The sequence below is a fragment of the Callionymus lyra genome, chromosome 13 (assembly GCF_982586985.1).
Source record: "Callionymus lyra chromosome 13, fCalLyr1.hap1.1, whole genome shotgun sequence".
NCBI classification, from domain to species: Eukaryota; Metazoa; Chordata; class Actinopteri; order Syngnathiformes; family Callionymidae; genus Callionymus; species Callionymus lyra.
In genome coordinates, this window is record NC_141830.1 from 10,560,569 (window position 1) to 10,582,582 (window position 22,014).

A 22,014-nucleotide genomic window follows, 5' to 3' on the forward strand; every position below is an offset into this window, starting at 1 on the left:
CTAATGCTCCGTAGTATTACCCTCTGAGGCTCTGTAGTATTACCCTCTGAATCTCCTTAGTATTACTCTGTGAGGCTCCGGAGTATTACCCTCTGAGGCTCTTTAGTTTTACCCTCTGAGGCTCCGTAGTATTAACCTCTGAGGCTCTATAGTATTACCCTCTAAGGCTCCGTAGTATTACCCTCTGAGGCTCTGTAGTATTACCCTCTGAGGCTCTGTAATATTACCATCTCAGCTCTGTAGTATTACCCTCTGAGGCTCTTTAGTATTACCCTCTGAGGCTCCGTAGTCATACCCTCTGAGGCTCAGTAGTATTACCCTCTGAGGCTCCATAGTAATACTCAGTGAGACTCCGTAGTACTACCCTCTGAGGCTACGTAGTATTACCCTCTGAGGACTGTAGTATTACCCTATGAGGCACCGTCGTATTACCCTCTGAGGCTCCGTAGTATTACTCTCTGAGGCTCCGTAGTATTACTCTCTGAGGCTCCGTAGTATTACCCTCTGAGGCTCCGTAGTATTATCCTCTGAGGCTCCGTAGTATTACTCCCTGAGGCTCCGTAGTATTACACTCTGAGGACTGTAGTATTACCCTCTGAGGTTCCATAGTATTACCCTCTGAGGCTCCGTAGTATTACCCTCTGAGGCTCCATAGTATTACCCTCTGAGGCTCCGTAGTATTACTCTCTGAGGCTCCGTAGTATTACTCTCTGAGGCTCCGTAGTGTTACCCTCTGAGGCTCCGTAGTATTATCCTCTGAGGCTCCGTAGTATTACTCTCTGAGGCTCTGTAGTATTACCCTCTGAGGACTGTAGTATTACCCTCTGAGGTTCCGTAGTATTACCCTAAGAGGCTCCGTAGTATTACCCTCTGAGGCTCCGTAGTATTACTCTCTGAGGCTCCGCAGTATTACTCTCTGAGGCTCCGTAGTATTACTCTTTGGGGCTCCGTAGTATTACCCTCTGAGGCTCTGTAGTATTACCCTCTGAGGCTCTGTAGTATTACCCTCTGAGGCTCTGTAGTATTACTCTCTGAGGCTCTGTAGTATTACCATCTGAGCTCTGTAGTATTACCCTCTGAGGCTCTGTAGTATTACTCTCTGAGGCTCTGTAGTATTACCCTCTGAGGCTCTGTAGTATTACCCTCTGAGGCTCTGTAGTATTACCATCTGAGCTCTGTAGTATAACCCTCTGAGGCTCCGTGGTATTACCCTCTGAGGCTCTGTAGTATTACCCTCTGAGGCTCTGTAGTATTACCCTCTGAGGCTCTGTAGTATTACCATCTGAGCTCTGTAGTATTACCCTCTGAGGCTCTGTAGTATTACTCTCTGAGGCTCTGTAGTATTACCCTCTGAGGCTCTGTAGTATTACCCTCTGAGGCTCTGTAGTATTACCATCTGAGCTCTGTAGTATAACCCGCTGAGGCTCCGTGGTATAACCCTCTGAGGCTCTTTAGTATTACCATCTGAGGCTCCGTAATATTACCCTCTGAGGCTCCGTAGTATTACCCTCTGAGGCTCCGTAGTATTACTCTCTGAGGCTCCGTAGTATTACTCTCTGAGTCTCCGTAGTATTACTCTCTGAGGCTCCGTAGTATTACTCTCTGGGGCTCCGTAGTATTACCCATAGAGGCTCCATCCACGAAGGACTGTACTATTACTCTTCAAGGATCTGTGGTCTCACTATGAGGCCCGCTGCTGTCAGTCGAAGCGCTCAGTCACAGAGTTGAACAAAATGCACCTTATAGTCTGAAGAATACGGTAATATTCAAACACAGATCAAAGGTCAAGCCAACAAGAAAATACATTATCACAGTCTTACTTTCTTTTGAAGACGGTCACAGGTGACATGATGTCTGACCTGCAACTTTTGGCACGATTGAGTTTGACTTGTTCTAAAGTGAATTGGCACTTTCAAAATAAAAGCTCTTCTCTTCCAGGGAACCAGGTGAGCAGCAGACTGATGAGCATGCGCAGTGCTAACGGGCTGCTGATGCTACCTCCCAAAACAGAGCAATACGTGGAGCTGCACAAGGGCGAGGTGGTTGATGTCATGGTCATCGGCCGGCTATGATGTCATCAATGAGGGACGCGAGAGTTGGCGTTGTTTAGCGCGGATGGGAATGGGTGGTTCACGGTGCATGTCCACATATCATTGACTATTCTGTAATATGCAACGGCACAGCTAGTTTTTATTGATTTGGATAACGTTGAGGTCAAGTCAACATCTCGATCACGACCTCGGTACATATGGAGAAAAAAAAATATGAAAATAAAAAGATTATAGTATTTCAAATACAAGATATAACTTTTAATGAAAAAATCTAATTATAAAAAAGAAATTTATTCTGTAATATATTATTATGATTATTCCTATTATTATCATCATTATTATTCTTATTATTCTCATCATTATTCTATTAAGGCAACTTTGTTCCTTTCATTGCAATTGCTTTGTGTGTTCAATGCTAGACCTTATCTATAGCAGTAGCATTTTAATAGACAGCTGTAGGTGCCTGCCAGGACGGAAAAAAAAAAGAAATTATTTTCTCATCTTAAGTGGAAAAAAAAAATAATAATCTGTTTTTTAAAATATATGAAGAGGAAGACTCCAGATTTCCCACGGTGCTCGGCTAAGAGGAAGAGGGGGGCACTTCTTCTTCTGAGAGCCCATCAAGGTGACACTTTGGTTTTTCTCTCATTAGTATGCATCATAATGGCTTCACAAAGAGCTTTGCTTGTTGTTTATCTTGTGAGTCTTGTTTATGTGCGCAGTGCCAAAATGCCTGGGCAGGTGAGAGCCGGTGGTGGGAGGGGGAGGTACAGGGGCGAACCCCAGAATCTGACCCTGACGCTTACTTATATTCAAGGTGACCAGGTAAACCGCCCTCCCTCCCCTTTTGCTCTCCGCCCTCGAGGGGCGAGCAGAACCTGGGAAAACACTCTTTTATTTGGTCAAATATTCACCAGGGGGAATATAAGAAACAGCTTCTTTAAGTGCTGACAGCCTTTTTAACCACAAAAAATGTACAGAGAAAAAAGAAGAACCCTATTGTACAGATCTATGTGACCAGCACTCCTGAGGAAATTATTAAGCAACGAGGAGACATTGAACTACGCTGTACTATAACATTTTCTGTAATGATATGAAACTGATGAAAGAGACTACAATAATAAAAATCCTTGATCATTATGTACAAAAAAGTTCTTGTTGGGTTTCCTTTTTAATAAAATATATACAAACTAATCAAAGTGTTCTGATTTTTTGGGGGTTCATTTGCAGGTTTTTTTTTTACATGTTCCTCAACTATCAATGTGGCTTTTTAAATTTAATCCATTCTAAGTGTTCAACTACTCCTCAAGTACTGGCCGTGACTCAATCCATAAATAGATATATCAATAGGAAGTTAAACACATTTATTAAACTCCATTTCATTTTTACTTTTTTCTATTTGAACATTGGTCTGTGAATATAATCCTGACATTTAACCGGTCCAAGGTACAAAAAAGGTTGGGGACCCTTGATTTAAATTATTAAATTCAATTCTCGTCCTCAAATATAAGGCTTTGATATACATCAAAAATATTGTGGATCAATTCTGAGTTTATACTCGTTCAAAAAATGTATTTATATTTGAATCATGGATGTGATCCACAAGGGAATTCATTATCCTTTAAGGATTAACTGTTGTAAAACCTACTTAAATTAAATTAATTAATTTCAATATTTCTACATCCACATTTAGGTTTTTCTTCCCAAATGAATATGTCCAGAATCAGGAAACTTTTATTGAAACACAACACAGGAATTTGTTTTGGTGTCAGTACAGAAAATAAATAAAAAGTGTTTAATTTAATAAGAAACATAAAATAGACACAACTGTAGAATGGCATTAAAATTAAAATTAAAAAACATTTGATTAAATGATATTTATGATCAGACAGCAGACGGGTATAAAGAGAACACAATACATTAGTTATTAGTTCATAATTTAACTACATTTCCTTGATCCACACATGTATATACTCTGATCTTTGATTCTCTGTTAAGGCGTTGAAAGTATTTTTAAAATTATTTATAAATGCTTCTAGTCCTGCAATCTTTCAAAAATAATTTGGCAGAAATTCATGTGGTACAGTGGGGAAATAACCAATTTAATATCTACTTGAAGGTGAAAACTGGCAATCATTTAATTGACCCTCTGACTAAGTTGTCAAAGCATTTACTACCACGATCCTTTAAATAAAGAAGCCATGACTCACCAGCTCCTTCAACTGCCTCGGCTTTCCCTCCTTCGAGGAACATTTCGGAGCGTTTGGAACATCAGGAAAGATCCCAGTGAGGGAAAAGAGGTTGCGTGCAGAGGTGTCAGGAAGGATTAACCTAATAGAAAATACAGCAGCTTCAGGCGGTTGGTGCAGATATTTCTGCAGCAGCGTGAGATTAGAGCGTTTCTGTTCTGCTCTGCGAGGTGAAATGACAGTAGATCCCATTAGCTGGTGATGATTAATCGTGCTCTGACAAGAACTTTGTTCAATTAAATCTCGCACAGTGTGTGTGCACGCAGCCATGAAAGTAAGAGGATTTGTGTGGAGATGAATGAATAATTGAACATCACTGTCTTTAAATCCCTGTGAAGCATTTTTGTCTTTCTTTTTTTTTTTTTGTTGGAGAAATTTGATTTGGAAAAGAATCTTAATTACTTTCAGTCACACTTCAGTGCTGATGTCATAACTTCTGTTGGCAAATCCTGTTAGCACATTTCAGCCGTTACCACGAGCAAAGTAGAAACTGTAGAGACGCCAATAATAAGACTTGACAATGAATAAACAGATAAATAAGCAGGAAATTGAATCATAATAAAAAGAAAATAGTAAAAGATGCAGTTATTTTAACATTAAGATTTACTTCAGACACTAATATGACAAAAGCGTATCACATAAATAAATATCAAAGCACTGAGACATTATATACCTCAGCCAAGGAGGTCACTTCACAGGGTAATGTTCTATTACCTAGTAAGGATTAAATGTCAAACAAATAACAAATAATTTTGTCACCAAATTCCCGCGGAAGGTGATTTATGTTTGATAGAATGATGTTTTCTGTTTTTTAGGGCACTTTGTTAATCCTAAACACCTCAAGAAACTCCATAAACAACTTTATGATCATGTTTTGTTGACAAACAAACAAACTTATTTGACAGAGGTAACAATTACTGGATGTGCTGTTGTTGGTTTGTGTGAGCACATGATTTTTTTTATTGCTGCTGTCTTGCTTGAACGTTATCAAATAAAACCACTGACATTTATTTTAACTACTAAATGATGAAGGCTCTTATGCAGGACATCCAGAGTAACCCTCTGCATGACACTATGGCCGCTCAGAAGAGTAACCACGGCAACAGACTCCTCTCCATGCACTGCAGAATGGAGCGCTTTAAGACATCCTTGTTCCTTCTGCTATTAGATGTTACAACATAACTTCCTCAAGCTTGACATGCACTTTTTACTTCTGTTGGCAACTTTTGAGTTATTTATTTACGTCTTTTTATATGTTTTGTATGTATTTATGTTTATCTATCTATCTATCTATCTATCTATCTATCTATCTATCTATCTATCTATCTATCTATCTATCTATCTATCTATCTATCTATCTATCTATCTATCTATCTATCTATCTATCTATCTATCTATCTATCTATCTATCTATCTATCTATCTATCTATCTATCTATCTATCTATCTATCTATCTATCTATCTATCTATCTATCTATCTATCTATCTATCTATCTATCCATCCATCCATCCATCCATCCATCCATCCATCCATCCATCCATCCATCCATCCATCCATCCATCCATCCATCCATCCATCCATCCATCCATCCATCCATCCATCCATCCATCTATCTATCTATCTATCTATCTATCTATCTATCTATCTATCTATCTATCTATCTATCTATCTATCTATCTATCTATCTATCTATCTATCTATCTATCTATCTATCTATCTATCTATCTATCTATCTATCTATCTATCTATCTATCTATCCATCCATCCATCCATCCATCCATCCATCCATCCATCCGTCCGTCCGTCCGTCCGTCCGTCCGTCCGTCCGTCCATCCATCCATCCATCCATCCATCCATCCATCCATCCGTCCGTCTATCCATCTGTCTACATTAAATATCATGAAATAGTTTGTGTATTTAGTGAAAATGCTATACATTTGAAAGGTTCGTCTGAACATGTTTTACTTTAAATAAAAAAAAGGTTAATTTCATTCAGTGAGTTAATGAACCTCTTAAAAATGTTCAGATTAATATCCGGTTAATATGCGGGTAAAGTGTAATGACTCCGTCTGGCGGTGTGGTGTCGCTGTGGAGCCGCGCTGTTGCCAGGGTGACGGCTCACAACAGCCGGCGAAGCTGCGATGGCTTCAAGTGTCCCGTCTGAGCTCGACCCGCTGAGACGGTCTGCGAAAAGCTCCGAGGAAACACCGTCTTCTCCTCTAACCTCTCTCCGGACTTCATGTCCCGAACCCGAAGGATTTTAAAAAGCGAGTTCGAGGCAAAGTTGGTGAAGTGGTGAGTTCTCTCGTTACCGTTACTCAGGTCCGGTTAGAGCTAACAAGCTAATTAGCTAACTGTGTTCGAGCAAAACACAAACATTCGAACAACTCTGGCGCTCTGAACTTTCCTGGTTTGTTTATCACTTTATAAACTCCTTTTATCAGCAACCCTTTTGCGTCAGTCTTAGGCCCAGACGTTGCATCACTAACTAGGCTAATTTAACTAATCTCTGAGCACTTAACCACTCAGCCATGTAAACATATTTATGACAAATGAACAATAACCTCATGGTTTACACTGTGTGGAAGTTTAGTTGAACTGTTTTTAAACATACATTTTCTTGTTTTAAACTCCTGCGATTAGTTTTGACTTTTTATGGAACTTAAAAATGTCCTCAAACAACATTTAGTACGTCGCAGATTTTGGCTTTTTACTACTAATATTTATGTTGTGAGGGGTTTGAAAAACTGAAAGACAGCAAAGCAAAGAGACATGCATAATATAAAGGCATTTTAAAAATATTTTCATAATATTACAATTTTATATAGGTGAAAAAACAGTGGAGATAATTCCGAGGAAGATAAACAAAGTTTTCCAAACAATATCAGTAACATGCTTTTATACTTTCCTAATGTTCATTCCAAATAAACACCTTTGATACCAGTAATAGAACCTGGGATTTAAATCCTAATAGTTTTAAAGTGGCCTATAAATTCAGTTGTAGAATCTGGAGTCGTGCTTTGCTGCCTGTTTAGTGTTTAACAAGCGACTTTTAAGTACAATTACGTTTCAATTAAGTAATACTGAACCATAAAAAGAACACACCGCAGTACTTTTTATTTGCTTTCAAGCGTTTCTGTGATTTACTTTGTAGTTTTTTTATAGGCTGTGTTTAAAAACTGGAAAAAGTGCCCAGGGACCGATTTTGTCTAAGTCTGATCTAAGGTCAAGGTAACACACATACAACGTTGTACTTTTGTGTTTTTTATTTACCTGTAAGATACAGACTCAAAGATGCTTGATCCATTCTGATAGTGTTAAAAAAAGTCATCATTACTTGAATTTGAAATTTAAAGACTTTGAGCAACACAAATGTATCAAACAATCAACAACATTAAAAGTTAAATTAAACATTTCATCCTTACAACAATCGACGATCCATATGTTGCTTGATAAAGCAAGGAGGAAATCCTAATGCTGTTCATCGATAAATGATTAATTCAATCCTTTTTTTAAAAGTCTGTAAATGATCCCAAGAAAGCAAAATAGTGAGGCTACGCTAATGTAAAGAGTCTTTTTAACGTAATGACCTCTCACTGGTTATTGGTGACTGGTCTCCAGGTATCTCTGTCCTTCCTCAGAGCAGTTAAATGTCCACTGATCCTGGACTTGATTAAGCCCAAAAGGGAACAGATGGCCCTCAGCAAGTCTCCACTGTTTGTCAGCCGCCACTCTAAACCGAGCTAAACGCCTCGGCCAGGGAGGGGTATCCGAGGCTGGACCGAGACCAACTTTGATCAGCTTTTGGAAGTCGCCAGAGTAGGGGGGAGGAGGTCAGACATTGGCATGCCATCGGAAACTCTAAGATGGTTTTAACGATAAGGCTGAAGCCTAAAGTAAAAGTAGTCCTGTTCTTTCTTCCACATCTTTTTTTCATGCTGACTTTATGTCTTCATGTTTTCTTTGTATGCATCCCTGATCCTCCTCTAGAGAGTTATATGATGTTTATTTTAATTGTTTTCCAGAGTGACGGACGAGATAAAAAAGCCTCCAGGATCGTCTCCTCTATGTGCAGGATTATGGCCCCTGATTTGAGTGACTCCTCATAAACAGATCTGGTTGGACCTCCGGGTTGTTAAAGTATATGCTGCCGCTGTGGCCATGATCACGTCCCACATGAACGGCTTCGCACAAGAGGCCCCGGGTCAGGCCAAAAGCCACCGGGAGAGAGCGGTGGACTGTCCGGGCGAGGACGGGGGTGTGCTCCACATCGAGAGGATCCAGCACTACCAGGAGGAGCTGAGGAAGAGGAGGGAGGAGGACAACAGGGGCAGACACGACATCGACCCCAACGCCTCCCTGAGGCTCAAGAAGCTGTCGCAGAACCCCAAAGTGGGCATCGACAATCCCACCTTCGAGGGCAAAGACATCCAGAGTTCTGTCGTCGGTGAGTAGATGAGAACAAAAGGCGGGAGAACAATGACCACTGAGGGGGCAGGGCAGCAGTCGGCTGAGGGAAGGAGTCGTCTACCAGCCTCATCCCTAACTTAAACAGATCTTTACTGTCCTGACTTTAATGATGGTGCTCATAAAGAACCCTCTAGAAACAGATCATCTTATCAACTTCCAGCACAGTGGTTAGAGCGATCGCCTCACATGTGCGTTTACTCCGGGCACTCTGGTTTCCTCCCACAGTCCAAAAACATACTGAAGTTGATTGATTGTTAACTTGGGGAAATTGTCCGTAGGTACGAGTGTGTCTAAGTATCAATGGTTGTATGTCACACACACACACAGGTCCTGTCCAGGGTGTCCCCTGCCTTGTGCCCGAAGAAACTGGGATATTCTTCAGTTTTAAATGGTGTGGGCAGAGCCTTTTTTTTGGTCAGATAGTTAAGGAATGAATCAAATTTGAACTTTTTTTATATTAGACATTTTTTTCAGTAGACAAAAAAATCAAAGTGAAACCACACGAAAATCCTCAAAAAACATGAAACGACAAAATATGAATAAAAAGTTGAATATGTTCAGAAAAAAAGAGCCCCCGTCTCCGCAAGAAAGGACTTCTGGTGGCCCCCCGTTGGGCCAGTTGAGTTCATGTGTGTACCCTACATCTGTGCAGAAGTGGACGACCTGCTGGTGGCGCTGAAGGGCGTTCAGCACAGTCTGGACGATGCTCAGAGTCAACAGGACGCGGAGCTTCTGCTACAGCTCTGCGCTAAAGAGGAGTTCCGGTTTGCCTACATCATCTTCGGCGCCGTGTCCCAGCAGATGGAGCAAGCCACTTCCCCTCTCACTTTACAAGCTCAGGACCTTTGCCTGGAGGTAAGCTATCGCTCTCACGGTGAACTTTTTGTGTATGTTGATAAAACGGCAGCATCAGGGTTTTTAAGGACCATTGTTACTTATTCAACAAGGAAGAATCTGTATCTCAACCAGATCCTGGTACATTGCAGATCATTTCAAACTAGTGTAGCTTCCCTCTGAACATGCCAGTAGTAAAAACATGGTTCTCTTGTTCTCTGCCATCCCTCTCAGTAAATGTTACCTGAAAAGCTCCCATAATGCTTTGCCGCCCAGCCAGAGTTTGAATACAGTATTGTAGTGACCGATAAGGTTGTGTTGAAGTTTATGTTCTGTTCAAATAAATCACCTGTTTGTAACAAAGTTACGACGACTGCTTATTATAACTATATAACTAAATGTTCAGTGAGATCACTGAAAGTTAACCACAGTACGGTTGGTGAGAAAACTTGATTAGTTTCAGTTGCTGCCGAATCTGTAAGCAGTGAGATGCTGTTAGTGTTAGACCGATTGTTTTAAACTCAAGACCCAGGGGCCCAATCACGCCAACTGACTCATTTCATGTGGCCCCTGTGGGAGATGAATAGCAGATGCAGTTGGATTTAGAATTAAATCCTGTTGTTTTAATGAATTTCAAGCATTTGCTGGAGGACTTCTGTGTAATCGAGTTGGCATATCAGATGTTTCTCGACCATTTGAAGCTGAATGAAGCTATTGTATTTCAATCAAGAGATACTTTTGAATATGCTGCTGTTCAAACTCCTGTTTATTAGGGCTGGTGTTGGAGGCTTTTTTAACTCCTTAATCCTTGTGACAAAATGGTTTTATTTCAATTTAATGCAATTTAAAATCCAGTAAGTTAATAATAAGTAAGTAATTAAGTAAAGGTTATTTGTAAAGCCCCTATTCTAGACCAGTGTCTCAAAGCGCTTTAACAATCAAAAACAATACAAAGTTAAAATATATACTATAAAAGGCCAAGACACATAAGACAAACACAGGAGTCCCAGAAAATCAGGGAACATTCAATCTGACTCCAATGTTTTTGGGTCCCCTTGTTAGTCTTTAGAAATCTGAAATTAGCTGTGTTTTGGACCTGATGCCTCTTTTGCTGTAGATTAATAGAAACATTTTAACTCATTGTTGAAAAATCAATACAAAAACGGTACAGACAGGGTGGAGAAAAGCCCCTTAGTGTAGTTGAAAATTCTGTGAAAGCTACGGCAAAGAGTCACCATGAGTTCATTGAAAGTTCACCGCTGCACCACAATCACTACTCCAGTCTCGACAAGACGACGGAGAGAAAGCCGGTCGCCGCGATCGGCCTCCATCTCAGTCAAAACAACATGCACGATAACCGGACGTGAAGATCCCACCTACCGGGCACCGTGCCCGGGGCGCTTAACAACACCTAATGGTTTGAGCTGCAGAAGTCTAAACTAAGTGGCTGTGCAGTGTTACTCTGACCTAATCTCCCAGCAGCCTCTGGTGCAGCCTGAGCGTCCGCTGTGCTCTACAGGAGGAAAGACAGAAAAAGAAACTGCAGCAGATTACAGTTGGGTGAGGAGCAGAGATGATTGGAGGGTTGGTGGAGTGTTTGCTCGCCTCAGAAAGGACTTCTCAATCTTGCATCAATTAGCTCAGCTCTTATGAGACTCGTTCCAGTCCGTAATGGTCCCCGCTCCAGAACACATTTGTCACATGAAAAAGAAAATTCCCTCGCAGAGGAATGGGAATCTGGTTAATCTGCCTGCAGAGAAACACATTTCTGTGGTTTGTTTCCCACTTGTTCAATTGAAACTTTGCATCCACATTCATCTTCACCACCACATAACAAACAAGACATTTACACATATTGCAGAAATTCATTTAAAAACATTTGAGGCTTCCTTTTATAAAAAACTATAAAAATTATTTTATAAATCATACCCTTTTTATTTAATTGCAGATTTACAGAATTTAGATGATCATCTTCACCGGTGGTAAATAACACCTTAAAATTATTGCAGTTAGTATCATTTTTGACCAGCTTTGCTAATGTCTTTATTTTCAAACATCAGTTTAAAGATTTAACCTGATTTTCAGAGATTGTAACTTGAATAAGGTACCACTCTCTATTTCTGGTGGAGCCTGTCCAGCTACCAAAAAGAGCAAAAAAATTATGTGAAATTGTGTGAGGACTCACTGGAGACCTTGGCTCCTACAACATTTTTCAGTGACGTCATCTGCCACTAAAGAAACGGTATAAGCCATAGAAGGTGAAGGTGCAGTACAGAAATGTATGTTTTTTTCTTATTATAATACCCATTTTGTAATGAAAAATGTGTCATTACTAACACTTTAATTAATTAAATTGACCTGACACAAAGGAAATAAACGAGTCCATCTGATTGAAATATCTCACCAGCTCAGTGTGGACAAAGCCTTTTGATTTTGTGGGGTTTTTTTCAGGTTCAAAAGATCCTTCAGTCAAGCAAGAATAAGGAAGGCCTCGACCTCCGGTCGCTGCTCACCAATCCTCATCTCCAGGTCAGATGACTCACCGTAACCAAACTGAACAGTAACAAAGACCGTCAGGTTAGATAGGAGGTCAAAGGGTATTTCTGTGTCTTAAAATAAGTGGAAAAGTGGGATTTAACTGTAGATTATCTACTCAAAGACAGAGGGGTTAAGGTCTTAAGCCTGCTCAGTTTACACACAACAATTGTTGTTCATATGGTGGTGTTTCGTTTCATGAAAGACTTTCCTAAAACCTTTACTTGTTTCATGAGTAACAATTGTCGCCTTCTTTGGATGTATGGACATGCGGATGTCAAGCAAATATACTCGATCAATATATACATAGTAGACAATTCCCTGCCAGGAAATGGCGAGAGTGGACTGTGTACTTTGCCTTGTGACGGATAAACTATTAAAGCTACAAAAGAGTCAAATCCCACGTTGATAATTTGGACTTTTATCTACATTTTAAAGTTGGAATGGTGGGTCTCGGTCAAAGTATGCCAGAGAGGTCGACCTTTGAAAAACAACGATTATTTTATTTTTCCCCAAGCACCATTCATTGTCAAAGGGAAATGAGTATAACCGTTACAACTCTGGAAAGTATCACTGTTTTTGGTCTTAATTTGTGGATTTGTATGAATTGAATTTTAATATTACTCAAGGTCAGTTGGCCCCCTCCACCCCACTGCGCAAATATTCCGTAAAACACAATCATTAAAAACCATGAATTTTTCTCGCATCACTCACCGTCATTCATGGGTCACAGTTAAAAAACTACACCTCGTAGGATAAAAGTTCAACTCAAACTAAAGTACGCAGGACGTGTGCCTACATTTTAAAGCTGGAATGGTGTTTCTACGTGAACGTTTTTAAGAGCAGATGTTTGAAATACGCCTTTTTTTTCCTTATGGGAAATTTATCGCAGTTTATATTTATATGTAGTTTATTTTATTTATTTTATATATTCTGGTGAGAACACTTATAGTGCTACTCCGATCGAGCCGCACATTTTGATCTTTTGTCTGCAACAGTGCAGGGCATAAAAAAGTGCCAAAAAAGGGAAGGAGGACGAATAATAAGAAGCATAGCTCACTAATTGTTTTACCAACTCATACTCCTGTGCAAGTACATTCCCAAAATAAGAAAGGTTTCGACAAGAGAAGGGACAAGCCGCGATCTCAGGTGTAAAAGATTCTGAGGCGCAGCAGGAGGTGTGATATTTTGCCCGAGACAACTGGCAGGAGATTGGAGAACTGATGGAAAGGATAAGCGGCGCAGAAAGAATTCATCAGTATGTGAGAAAACGACTTGAATGAACGAGTGGTTGGTGAAATTGTCTTGGTATGACGCTCATTCATCCAGAAGGGACTTGGAGTAGAGCCTTTTTGCTACCGACTTGAGTCGGATTGATTGGTTAAACACCCAAAAAATGTTGATGATGGAGCCTTTAGTTCATTTATTTCTATAGTTTGTTGCTGTACTAGTGAGAGGTGTTTCAGTTTCACACGTTTAAATGAGAAAATATATTCACATCAATTGTCTATTAACTAAAATGAAAACCTGGAGATTTGTATCAGGATTCTTTTAGCTCCACAAAGATCTGTATGTGTGTGTAGAAACCCTGGCGGCCTTTTCACCTCTCCTCTGAGATCCATGTTGGCAAGAGGGGGGCAGGGTGTGAGTCCGACTTTTGGCATCAAAACTGGAGCAGATTAAAGTCTCCACCTTTGCCGGAATCAAATAAGTGGCCTTGTTCCTCTCAGACTCCTCAAGCTCACACTTCCAAGAGCGTCTCCTCCGGTCCACCTTACCGTCGCTCCTGTTTTCTCCTCGGTGCTCCTCCATTAGCAGTCGCCCCGAGATGTTTGATGGCGAAAGATCCCGCCTTCGGAGATTAAAAGGGATTGTGTGCGAGGAGCAAAGCTTACCCTTCCTCTGCTCGCTCAGCTTTCGTGGGATGGAAAGACTAACTTGAGCAATTATTGAACGCAGCGCTCAGAGAAAGTGTCATATTAGTTGGGATTATGGGGTAACTTGCATATAATGTAGAACCAGGGTGTCGAACTCAGTCAGAGAAGGAGCCAAAATGATTTTGTCAGTCGAACAAAATGTATATTTACTGAACTGAAGGAGTCTGATTGTGGTATTGTCTCTTTATAATTTGAGGTTCAATACAAGTCTATGTTTGTCCTCCTTTATCAAACACTATCTAAAAGAAATGATCTCTGTTCCTTATCTTATCCTAAACCCTGGCATCTAGGTCACCACATCAACATGAGCTTTAGGCTACTTTTATTCAAGCCAACTGTCTGACCGTCTCTATAAAACACCTCTGAGTTTAACAGAGAACTGTTGAACTGTTAAAGGGATTCTCACACTGTACTTCTATTCTAACAAGGACAACATGTTCTGCATCTCGTTTCTTAATGTCCTATCTTAAAGAATCTATGTTGGGTGATTTAATGTTCGAGAACTGTGGAATATTTTGATAAATACATTGTGGCAGATGCACCATTAGTAAGTGGGCTGAAGCAGTTTTTTTCTACTGATCCTTCTCTACATTTATCCTTGTATTTGATGTCTACGACACCTGCTGAATAGCTAGTACAACTTGGGTGGAAAAACTTTATGTAGTTCTTGTAATGTAATACTGTATTTGCTGCAGGCGCTGATTCAGGCTCACGACGGCGTCGCGCTGCCGGAAAACACAGAGGACAGTGTCGCCCAGTATCTCGGAGAAACCGTTAAACTTGTTCGACTGGAGAAGACCCGGGACACTCCACTGGTAAGATGGTCTTCAGCGTTGACTCTGTCGTGACTGCTTTGTTTGTACCGCTGTCTTGTTGTGGTAGAAGTTAGCAGGTTCTGACATTTTGAACAATGTCAACTAATGCCCAAGTTTAGTCAGTGACTCACAAGGTCAGAGTTATTCCAATACAAATTCAGTTCAGCTAGGTTTAAAACTAGGAAACTTACCCGGGCCAGACTTTCACAGTGGCCAGTAATCGGCAGTTAATGACAAAACATATTTGTAATGAAAAGAAAAACAAAGTTTATTCATGGCTTTGGATATTAAAAATAGTCTAAAAGGAAAAGCTCATAAAATGTTGTTGCTAAGCTACACAGAAATGATGGATGGATGGATGGATGGATACCTTATTTCTCTCCCAAAGGAGAAATTAATTTGTCCATCTAATCCATACTTACAAACATCCACAAAAAAATACATAAAAACTTACAAAAATACCTAAATGTTCTATTCCAGGATATTGTCCTTCTCTTCTACTTTTTTCTTAATTATTAATATTTCCTTTTACTGTCTGGTTTTACTCATCCTTACCTGAAAATATTATATATATATATTTATTATTATTATTATTATTATTATCAATTATTTTTTTTCAGTTTGGAGTTGGAGTTTCCAACAACACATAATCTCTTTAATTAACTAATTACATATTGGTTTAATATGAAAGTATATCAGTGGCATTAGAATTTTAATGGTTAAATTCAACATTTTAAATCTTGAGACTTTGATTTATTTTAATTGAAAAGTTTTTTTTATTTTTTTTAAATAATTTAATTCAATAATTTGTATATTGAAAGGTTGAATTTTGTTTTTAATACATAAAAAGTTAAATGAATAATTGAATTGATTTACAATTAAGTTTAAAAAATGTAATATTACCCAAATGAATCCTTGGAGTTGACATTGAGTTTGATACCCTAATTCTAACAATTCAATTATGCATCTTTTTTTAAATATTCTTATCTTGTTCAAAATTCTATTTAAAGCTGTATTTTTTATTCTATTGCTAAAAAGAAAAACTTCAATATATAAATGATTGAATTATACTAATCAAATAAATAATAAAATGTTAAAGAAATAACATTTCAATACAATAAAACAAAGTGTAAACATTTCAATGCCACTGATGCCTTTTCCGTAGTTTGAAGTAGGTTTAAGTAGTTTTTGTGTGAATAAAGTTTTATTGAAAAATGCAACTGTATGTGTTTGGCTTCAGCACCAGCAACTCTGGTGTGTTTAGTTAAAAAGTCTAATCTTGAAGTTACTGATAGAGAGCTGACCCTCGACCATAAGAGGATGATGGGAAAACATCACAGAAGTCAACAGACCTTGATTTTCTGGATGTTTGTCTGTATGAGTTGAGGTCATCCTGACATGTGAGGGTCTCACTTGAATCATTTCAATACAATAGACATGTTAGTTCTTCACACACGCTCTGGTGCATTTTTTTTTAGCATGTGGTTTTCATTTTGATTCTATCGGGATCCGTGTTACTCTAGTTTTTCATGGATTGATGCAAACTTCCTGATTGTGACCCTCAGGGGGCGACGGTTCGCAATGACGTGGACAGCGTGGTGGTCAGCCGCGTGGTGAAAGGAGGCGTGGCCGAGCGCAGCGGCCTGCTGAGCGAGGGCGACGAGATCCTGGAGATCAACGGCATCTCTGTCCGAGGGAAGCACGTCAACGAGGTCCACGACTTACTGGTGAGACTGGAAGACATTTGCAGAGACACGTACAACAATACGACATATTGCAATACTGTGGGAACAAGGATATATTTGTAGTATTGTTGAGTACCTGACTCTGGTGTTGCAGAATTTACAGACCACATGACTCTTGACAAAATCGTGACTGCTTTCATTTGTTTTGAAACCAAAATATGTTCAAGCATCAGCTTTAAAAACTGCTGCAGTCGACTGTATCTTCTCATCCTCAGTCATAGCCGGGATCTCTTGGGATTTCACTGCTCCTTTAGGTGTGGAGGACGTAATAGCTGCTGCCATCTAGCGGTCGCAAAGTTAATTACGAGACAAAAATGAACAAACATCAGCTTTAAAAGTAGCTGGAGTCGACTGTATCCTCTCGTCCTCGGTCATTAGCAGGATATTAATGGTTCCTTTAGCTGCGGAGGACATAATAACTTCTGCCATCTAGCGGCTGGACGTTAAATTGCAACACAAAAATGAACAAACGCTTTGAATATTTGCACGTAAGACGTTTTTCTTTTCCCTTGTGTTATCTAAGGGTCAAGGTGACCCCGAATGGGTTTGTGGTATCCTTTGGATACGAGGGGAATGACCTCTCTGTCTTCCATAAACACGTATGCAGTGGTGAAGGTCGTTGACTTTGACCCAGAGATAACACAAGGGATACCACAAATACATTTGTATTCAGGCCTTCAGGTCACTTTGACCCTGAGATAACAGGAGATAACTAGTTTGGTGAAATATCAACCATAAAAGAACTATGCTAGAAAATCCCGAAATTTAAAGAAAGTTAAAGTTTCAAATTAATACAAGTTGAATATCTCGACGGTTTGGATGTTTTAAATGGATGGATCTTTCTCACACCCTTTGTCTCACAGGCACAAATGCAAGGAACTCTGACCTTCCTCCTCATCCCGAGCACCCAGATTAAACCGGCCATCCACAGACAGACGGTGGTAAGTCCCCATAGCGTGTAAAAGTGCGACAAGCCCGTCTACATGCCAGTGACCTCACTCCACCGCCCTCAGATGCACGTGCGAGCCTACTTCGACTACGACCCCTCCGACGACCTGTTCGTGCCGTGCAGGGAGCTCGGCCTGTCCTTCCAGAAGGGGGACCTGCTCCACGTCATCAGCCAGGACGACCCCAACTGGTGGCAGGCGTACAGGGACGGTGACGAGGAGAACCAGCTGCTGGCCGGACTGATTCCAGGTGAGAAGGGTTTTGATATCGTTCATCGCTATGAAGGTAAAATGAGAAAATTCATAAAAATGTGATCAAATCATAGAGAGTGAATCACACGTTTTCAATCTCAGGGGTTCTATTGAAAAAATTAAAAAAGTTACAGTAAGTGCATACGAGTTTGTCTTGTCCAGCCTTTATATGGAGTGGTTAACTTTCCAGGGTGTCCCCAACCCCTGACCCCAGATAGCTGGGTTAGTGTTACCTGATTAAAGGTGTAGTTGAGTCTTCTATATAGAAGCATATCATGGTTGAATTTAACTTTTCAAACGTAAGCATTTGATTTTTTTGATTTATTTAAAAGTGTAATTGTTTTTTGTTAAATCATTGTATTCAATATTTTTTATATTGAAAGGTGAATTCTTTTTTATAATTAATAATTTATCTTTAAAAGTGAATATTTTCAAAATATATATTTATATATTTTTTACACAGTCTAATATTCTGATTCCAATAATAAATGTTTATAAATTCAATTATTTTTTTGTTATCGTCCCTTTTAAGTCAATATTGTCTGGTGGCCCAATTATACCAACTTTTCTATATTCATAAAAATATATTAAACTATTCAATATACAAATTATATTGTTAAGTTATTGCAAAAAAAAGGAAATTCAGTGCTTACATTTTTTTTAAAGATTCTATTTAAAATGCTAAAAATGAATATTTATTGAATTTAGATAATGTACTATAAATGTATTGATTTTTTTTTTTGTTCACTTTGAATTCAACTTGTTCATAAAAAAAATCAATGTTTCAATAAATAAATAATTGAATTAAATAATTTAACAATATAATTAGATGCTTAAAAAGGTATTCAAAGTTTTCTACACGTAAAATTAAAACAATATTCTGACGTCACTGCTATACTCTCATACTTCTCCGGCAGTATTTCAGCAGTTGTGTATTCATTGTTCTGGTTGTCTGGCGTGCGGTGCCAGAGCCGAGGTGTTATCCTGACGCCACCCCACAGACAGCAGCTCCATCTGTTCCTCGCACCAGATTAAACCAATCACCTGAGAGTTAGTCCAGATTACTCTTTAACCTGCACCTGCAGCTCCGTGAGCGGCAGAAGGCGAAGCGTTGGAAATGGAAAGTGGTCCAGAGAGAAGAAAAAAAAGACTGATTTGGTTTGAAAATAAAGAGTTCTGTGGTTTCAGGGAAGAACTTCCAGCAGCAGCGAGAGACGCTGAAGAAAACGGTGACGGACCGGAGTCGAGAGCAGCAGGGTAAGAGGATAAACGCCTGAAGTCCCTTATTTATAGAAATCACTCTCTGAATTCTGACGTTCAGGGAAGCCGTGGTACGGAAAGAAGAACAAGAAACAACGGAAGAAGATTGTGTCCAAGAGCCCCGGTGAGTCTCTGAGAAGTGACCTGTGAGCGACTCAATGAACCTGAACAGCGGGTGTCCAGACTCGGGTCAGATTAGTGGCCTCTGTGTACGTCACAGGAGTCCCAGTGCTTTGATTCAAGTCATAAAAGGTATAGAGGATTTAAACGCATGTCTTGGTCCTCAGAGTACGAGGAGGTCCTGACCTACGAGGAGATGTCCCTCTACCATCAGCCCGCCAACCGCAAGAGACCCATCGCCCTCATCGGCCCGACCAACAGCGGCCACGACGAGCTGCGGCGTCGACTTCTGTCCATCGAGCCCGAGAAGTTCGCCGTCGCCGTCCCCCGTGAGACCCAACCCTCAACCCAGCTTTATACCGGACCTTCTCATTCCTCTCCCCCCGTCTTCTTCTTCTTCCAGACACGACCCGGAGCCCGAGGATACACGAGCGGAACGGCCGCGAGTACCACTTCGTGAGTCGCCCCGTGTTCGAGAACGAGCTGGCGGCGGGCAAGTTCATCGAGTCGGGCGAGTACGAGAAGAACATGTACGGCACCAGCATCGACTCGGTGCGACACGTCGTCAACGGCGGACGGATCTGTCTGCTCAGCCTGCACACGAGGGTGAGCCGAGGGTGACGTTGCCGTGGAGACGGCGGGCGGCAACACGTTGACGATGCATGAAAATGAAGATTTTACATCTAGAAATATTCAAAACTATAATCGGTTATTATGAGAAGTAATTAATTCATCACATATAGTTTCATAATCTGGTTATAGAAAAAAATACATTTATATGCGCTCGGGGACCTTTGATTGTATTTCTGCGGCCCTCGGGATGTAAAACTGAACACATAGAAAAGGTTTCTGACTGTGACGGCTAATCATTTTATTTTGTATTTATTGTTTTGTTAACTCAGAACACGACTAAATACAAGTTCATACTTAAGAAATTTTTTTCCGTTTTAGTAAATATTTTTAGCCCTCAAAAATATTTTAAGTGAATATTGGGATCATATTTAAGAAAAGAAAAATCCACCTTTTAATTTATACTTTCAATCAAAGGTTTATCCATATTTTATTAGGACAATTATTTAAGTTTTTATTGTTTTATTGTTATTTCTTTTAAGTTGTTGTTTTTTTTTCTTCTCTTTTGGCTCGATGTCCCCTTACAACAGTCACAGTATATAATGTGGCCCCCGAGTAAAAAGGGGGAAAAAGCTTGAGGTTTCTATGGCAACAGTTCAACTGTTTTATTACACTTTGAATGTTAAAAAATAAACATCTTACGGAGGTTTTTTCTTTTTTAAATGAGTGGATGAAATAGTGTTTTCCTTTCCACAGTCGCTGCTTGTGCTCCGGAGCTCCAACCTCAAGCCCTTCGTCATCTTCATCGCTCCACCTTCTCAGGAACGACTGCGCACTCTGCTGGCCAAAGAGGGGAAAACTCCAAAGGTAGAAACCGATTGTGTCGATTTTGATTTGATTTCTTTTGAGCTATTTTCAACACGTATCTGTAATTATTTACTGTCGTCAGGTCTGCTGGTTATTTCATGTGTAGTTATACGTGTGTTTAATGCTGTCTGCGTCCGCAGCCGGAGGAGCTGAAGGAGATCATCGAGAGGGCCCGAGAGATGGAGCAGAGCTTCGGCCACTTCTTCGACTCCACCCTGGTGAACTCTGACCCCGACCAGGCGTTCCACGAGCTGCGGCGGCTGATCGAGAAGCTGGACACGGAGCCTCAGTGGGTTCCCACGTCCTGGCTCTGCTAGAACTCAGGGAACTTCCTCGTTTTGTAGAGGAGGTGAACTTTGACCCAGGGACTTTCTACTCCTCCTTCTGTGTTGTCGTTTTTTTCTTCGGTCACTCCGACCTAGAGGAATCGTCTGCGTGGTTTATTTATGATTGTAAATATATATTTTCTAGACCAAAAACATCACCGGCGGCGACGGAAACTGCTCCTGCCGTCGTCGTGGGCGACAGTATTACATGTGAGGCTGTGAAGAATCAGGCGTGTGGAGCCGCAGGAAACACGGTAGCGAAGATGATGTTCTTCAAAGGTATTATTTAGACTTTCCATTGTGTTGTCAGTCTTCCAGACAGAGAAGCAGGTGAACCTCACGTCAGGGTGAGAATGTTTCTCTGTCCTTTCTATTCTCTTCATCTCTTCACTCACTTCTGCTTCTATTAAAAACATCACTGGCAGCACCACACGTCACCGCCTTCCTTCCACAGCAGCCAAAACATTATGACCACAAACAAGGTTCAACACGTCATTTTTTTTTTCTTCACCTTTCTGGTTTTTATTAGTAAGTTCTTGGTGACCTTTGACCCTGTCAGGTTGACCCCTGTTCTTTCATTTTTTGCAATCCATATAATTCAATCATTTAATCTTGGATAATGAAAAATACATTTGAAAAGCAAGTTTATGAAAAAAACCTGTGACTTTTAAATATTATTACTTCTTTTTTTTTAAAATAAATATAAACATCATTAAAATTAATGTTCAAGATAAATTTAAAATAATTAAGAAGGTTAATTTAATGTGAGTATATAAATTATACAATACCAGTTGTTGAGGAATAAATGAAGATTAATATTATTTTAAAAAGTTATGTATTTGTAAAGTTACATGTAAATATGTTTTTAAAATGGGCACAGGAAGTATATCAGTACCATCAGAATATTGAATTAATTATATTGATTTTTTTTTAAATCCACAATTTGTGTATTAAAATGTGTTAAATAAAATCCATATTTTAGTATATTGAAAGGTTGGATTTGGTTTGTTTTTCAAACAAATTAAAAATGGAATA

At 39.8% G+C, this 22,014-nt stretch overlaps 2 protein-coding genes across 9 annotated transcripts in view; both read left to right on the top strand.

The window, feature by feature from the left end:
• The window catches only part of gphnb (gephyrin b), an 85,040-nt gene extending 81,838 nt beyond the window's left edge, over nucleotides 1-3,202 (top strand). For all 8 annotated transcript variants that reach the window (XM_087805073.1, XM_087805074.1, XM_087805077.1 and 5 more), the window contains one exon: nucleotides 1,939-3,202. In XM_087805073.1, the coding sequence (XP_087661199.1) occupies nucleotides 1,939-2,072 (134 nt within the window). In that variant the 3' untranslated portion in view covers nucleotides 2,073-3,202. The remainder of the gene's footprint in view (nucleotides 1-1,938) is intronic.
• Nucleotides 3,203-6,378: 3,176 nt separating this feature from the next.
• Nucleotides 6,379-21,354, top strand: pals1b (protein associated with LIN7 1, MAGUK p55 family member b). Its single transcript, XM_087805830.1, has 14 exons — nucleotides 6,379-6,596; nucleotides 8,327-8,748; nucleotides 9,424-9,626; nucleotides 12,057-12,134; nucleotides 14,773-14,892; nucleotides 16,458-16,619; nucleotides 17,501-17,578; nucleotides 17,651-17,834; nucleotides 19,025-19,093; nucleotides 19,158-19,220; nucleotides 19,384-19,545; nucleotides 19,620-19,822; nucleotides 20,543-20,653; nucleotides 20,794-21,354. Exons 2-14 carry the CDS (start codon nucleotides 8,463-8,465, stop codon nucleotides 20,968-20,970), a joined length of 1,896 nt encoding a protein of 631 aa, XP_087661956.1. The 5' UTR covers nucleotides 6,379-6,596; nucleotides 8,327-8,462; the 3' UTR covers nucleotides 20,971-21,354.
• Nucleotides 21,355-22,014: the final 660 nt, after the last annotated feature.